The sequence below is a fragment of the Myotis nattereri genome, assembly GCF_964212035.1.
Source record: "Myotis nattereri genome assembly, chromosome: 7".
Taxonomy (NCBI): domain Eukaryota; kingdom Metazoa; phylum Chordata; class Mammalia; order Chiroptera; family Vespertilionidae; genus Myotis; species Myotis nattereri.
Window position 1 is genome coordinate 16,672,071 of NC_138082.1, and position 4,845 is coordinate 16,676,915.

General features: G+C 38.6%; 1 protein-coding gene across 2 annotated transcripts; it reads left to right on the plus strand.

Moving 5' to 3' along the window:
- Nucleotides 1-3,609: 3,609 nt before the first annotated feature.
- Nucleotides 3,610-4,389, plus strand: LOC308522333 (bisphosphoglycerate mutase-like; the record flags this gene model as incomplete). 2 transcript variants are annotated; one of them, XM_081095684.1, is made up of 2 exons in its annotated part: nucleotides 3,610-3,942; nucleotides 4,211-4,376. In XM_081095684.1, 2 exons carry the CDS (start codon nucleotides 3,610-3,612, stop codon nucleotides 4,352-4,354), a joined length of 477 nt encoding a protein of 158 aa, XP_080951810.1. The 2 variants fall into 2 exon arrangements, with proteins under 2 accessions (XP_080951810.1, XP_080951809.1); XM_081095683.1 differs by having other exon boundaries at nucleotides 3,610-4,389.
- Between the last annotated feature and the right edge of the window lie 456 nt (nucleotides 4,390-4,845).

Genomic DNA, 4,845 nt, shown 5'->3' on the forward strand with positions numbered 1-4,845 from the left:
CTGTAGGTCTGGGACCCACACTTGTACAACCCCTGCCATGGGATAGTGCACTTGCAATGTTACATCAGCTGACCCCTCCCTGGAAGCATGGCTTATTTTTAATGGATCTTTAATAAAGACAGGATATGACAAACATTGTCAAAATGTAATAATCACAGCATTACTCTCTCTTCCCCCCTCTGTATTTGCTCCCTCCTTATTATTCCTTGTTGTCTAATTAAGGGAAAGTCTCTTACCTAATGAAAAAGTGGCCCAGTTAATAACCCACATAGTAAGAAGTGGCTTTGGGAAAAGATCACTAAAAAAGTAGTAGTTGGTTATACTTGTATGAAATTTTATAGATGCAAAAAGAGAAGTGAATTCCAATTTTGTGTTCATTTTGGCTCCTTGTATACTGCTTTGGGTATACAGCCATTTTAGACTTCTATGTATAGATTCCTCAATCTATTATTTACTTAAGAAATGATAAGTGAGTACCTGGGAAAGTACTATTTTCCTGAATCACCTAACAGATGCTAAAAACGAAGAACAAAGAATTCTGAAGCTGGAACATAGCACTTTTCTTCTCCCGAGAATTGAGTTTTAACTATTATCTAACAGTAAGAAGTCAGAAAGGAGTACAGAGCCAGCAAAGAAGGGCTTTGTGTGAACTCATCTGTGCTTGATAGCTAAACCTGCAGAAGCAGTCATGGGACACTCAACCAGATGCAAATAGAATTAACCTGGATTAATCTCTGTGCTCTAAAGGGAAAAAGCCTTAAGTCCCCCAAATAAAAAAAAAAAAATTGGGAAAATAAATTTAGTTAATCCTACTAAAGTATGCCAATTCTTAATGGTAATACTCATCACTCTTAAATCATCCCCTACTTATATGCTCTCATTCAATGATGCGTTTTGTTACTACCAGTTTTCTGCATGCAAACTGTAATGTAGCATTTACGGGAGGGGGCGGCGTGTTTGTTTCTATCATAATGCTTCACATTTTTCTAGTGCTTTAACTACTTTTCCAAAGCACTTTCACATCTGTTATACCTATCATTTTTACCTTTAGAGCCAAGAAGAAATGCTTTGTTTTGGTTTCCTGGGGAATCTGTGGCTTACTATATTTTCTAAAATTGTGCAAGTTTATTGAAGGATAAGTCTCCAGTCCCTTTTTCCCATCTAGTTACTTTCATGAAGACCTCAAGGTTAATCTCCTCTAGCACTTAACTTTCCCTTGAGACAACTACAGAAGCTAGGAAAGGAGCTGGTCCACGTTCTTTCACTACAAAGTAGTGAAACATTGGCAGTCTTCTCCGACTTGTGCAAGTGTTGTGAAGAGCAGAGGCTACATGTGAATCCTTTGGGATTTCATGTGGAGATAATTCAGAGAACTGTGAAAGGGGGAAGATGCTTGTCACCACCTCTCAAACAAAGCAGTCCTTCTCTTACAGATCCCCTCCTGCAGGATGCTTCCTGGGAAGTGTAAGTGAAAATGATCCCAAACTAATGGTAAATAGTGGAATGTATTATCCCATCCATCATTTAGTTTTATGTCTCAGAGCTTCTCAAACATGAAAGAGAAAGATGTGAGTGGCATAGTGGTAGGGAATCATATTTATTTACTTCTTTTTAATAGATGCGGTATGCATCCAGTAGTTCTTGAATTTATAATTATTTATTTATTTATTTTGGTCAGAGGCCTTGTAAGAATCTAATTGAATCCATAGACCACTTCCTCAAATAAATCATATCCTAACCTATAAACAAGGCTGTGCACACAGTCTCAAGAGATCCATAAGCTCTGTAAAGCTCCTTTCTGAGGTTTCCTGAGAGTGAAACGCAAACTAGCTTTAAAGTTAAGACAGGTTCATGTCTTAGCCATGTAACTTGCGGCCTCATTAGCCTTGTGCAATTCGACCTTCCAAGTTTGCAGAGCCTGTACTTGGAGAATTGACACCACAATGTGTAACCTACTGTCTTCACTGGAGAATAAAGTTGAATTATTCCTAGTACAGTCATCCCTCTATATCCACTGGGGACTGGTTTCAGGACCAAAATCCACAGGAGCTCAAGGCTTTTATATAAAATTTTGTGGTATTTGCTTGTAACCTACACACATCTTTTTGCATACTTTAAATCATCTCTGAACTTACTTGACCCTTGAACAACATTGGTCTGAGCTGCATGGATTCACTTCTCTGAAGACTTTCCCCCCAGTAAATACCTATAGAAAACACAAAATATTTAAGTAATTAAAACACCACCTAAGAATTAGAGTATGGGGAATCATGGATCTAGAGAAAAGGTATAGCAATCAACTAAGACTTTAAAGATCTTACAATCTTACCTACGTCTTTCCATAAAATATTTTATGATTTATGAAAACAGTGCTATTAATAAAGAAAATTTTATTAAATCTCCCTGGGAGAGGCATCTCATGTCTCTCAATATCAACTCCCTAAAGATGTTTTACTTTTCTTGACACATTAATTACAGTTTATTATTAACAGTTTCTGTATTTATCTGATTCCAATGATTTCTTTCTTGGTGAAAAGAAAATGTCACTTTCTATAGTGAATTGAGATGCACATATTGCCTCTATCTGACTTCTATGCCTGCGAGATGGCAGCTACGGGGATAAGGTTGGCATTATAGGAGGAAGGTGGGTGATTCTGAGTGGTTGTTCATGGCAGCCATTTCCCACAGTCCTACAAATCAAGTCATTTCAGGAATACCTCTTAAGGAAGGGCTTATCTTAAAAAGAATTCATAGATGGTGATATTTCAGTCTTCCCAGCTTACTTTAAAGTTTGATAATTTGAGCTGAGCAAATGTATTTTCAGGCTATTCCTAATTTTCTACTTGGCTTCTTATTTCTCCTACCACTGCCACACACACAGAAAAATGAAAGTTTACTAGTTATAGTTTTCTGAATCAATTTGTTAAAATCTATAGACCTAAATATGAAGAAGTGGTTTAAAGCAATGCATCAGAATATTACTGATATACTTTTATTTTTCAGGATTTACTCAGTATACAGAAAAATATTATAATATATAGTAACTTTAGTTTCACTTTTTGGGGGCCTAACAGTAAAAGTTTTTTTAAAAAATAAAAGCGGTTTGGTTAGCCTAGATAAGGATATTCAAAGACTCAAAATAATCAGGGTGACCAGAAATAATACTGAGAAAAATAAAGACAAGGTAACATAGACTGTCTAGGGAACATTTTTAAGAAAATGGAATAAGGATTCTACCAGGAACATCAGTGTTGGCTTATTTTATCCTAAATCCTTCTGGTGTTATTTTCTATCTGCTGTTCTAAGACTGACTCTTCTCTTTTTTTCAGTTAGTCTTTTTTTTTTTTTTTTTTTTTTTTTTTTTTTTGATGAGCAGTACAGCAATATTCCCAGGTTCCTGTTTTTCTTTTCCTTTTTAATCCCAGTATTCATTCTGTATGGGAACAAGTGAGCATGTTTGTTTTTAAAAAAACCTGTCGATGAGTCCTAGGTGGCACTGCCGGCCCGGCGGCTCTGAGGAGCGGGTGCTGCTGGTGGCCTCTTTGCAGATGTATTTCTGTCATTGAACATTGGCCCATTTGAAGGCACGAGGGAAGCTCAGCCATCAGTATGTCCAAGTACAAACTGATCATGTTAAGACATGGGGAGGGTGCTTGGAACAAAGAGAATCGTTTTTGTAGCTGGGTGGATCAGAAACTGAACGACGAAGGCCTGGAGGAAGCTCGGAACTGTGGGAAGCAACTGAAAGCGCTAAACTTTGAGTTTGATCTGGTGTTCACATCCGTTCTTAATCGGTCCATCCACACAGCCTGGCTGATCCTGGAAGAGCTAGGGCAGGAGTGGATTCCTGTGGAAAGCTCCTGGCGTCTGAATGAGCATCACTACGGAGCCTTGATCGGTCTCAATAGGGAGAAAATGGCTTTGAATCATGGCGAAGAGCAAGTGAGGATCTGGAGAAGAAGCTACAATGTGACCCCGCCACCCATTGAAGAGTCTCATCCTTTCTACCAGGAAATCTACAGTGACCGGAGGTATAAAGTGTGCGATGTACCTGTGGATCAACTGCCACGGTCTGAAGGTTTAAAAGATGTTCTGGAGAGACTCCTTCCCTTTTGGAATGAAAGGATTGCTCCTGAAGTGTTACGTGGCAAAACCATTCTGATATCTGCTCATGGAAATACCAGTAGGGCACTCCTGAAACATCTGGAAGGTATCTCAGATGAAGACATTATCAACATTACTCTTCCCACTGGCGTCCCCATTCTCCTGGAACTGGATGAGAACCTGCATGCTGTTGGGCCTCACCAGTTCCTGGGTGACCAAGAGGCTATCCAAGCAGCCATTAAGAAAGTAGATGATCAAGGAAAAGTGAAAAAAGCTGCAAAATAAAGTTTTTTCCAAGTGTTGGCTAGGAATAGCTACAAAAAGGAGTGGCATGCAGTGTGTTATAGGTGCTGATCTCTCCCTCTCCTCTCTCTCCCTTTTCCTGATTTTTCCAGAGCTAGGCTGTGGGGTAAAGTTTGTATCAGTAACTAGGTAACTTATGTTGGCCCAGATAAAGACTTTAGGGTGCCTGAGTGCTTATGTCATAAATCTTACAGGTTACCTCTCCTGCTGGCCCTGTTTTGAGTTAAATTACTCAGCAGTGGGGCTTAATGTCATAAGTTTCTTAGATGGTAGAGTGATAATGGAGGTAGAGTTTAAGGTATTCATCATTCAACAAATCATTATGAAGTCACCACTGACAGGTACTAATTACTGCAGTAAGTAGTTCACTTTTATATTTACTAAGACTTTCTGGGATGATAGGAGACTATATTAGATAACTATACTTAAGTATTTATT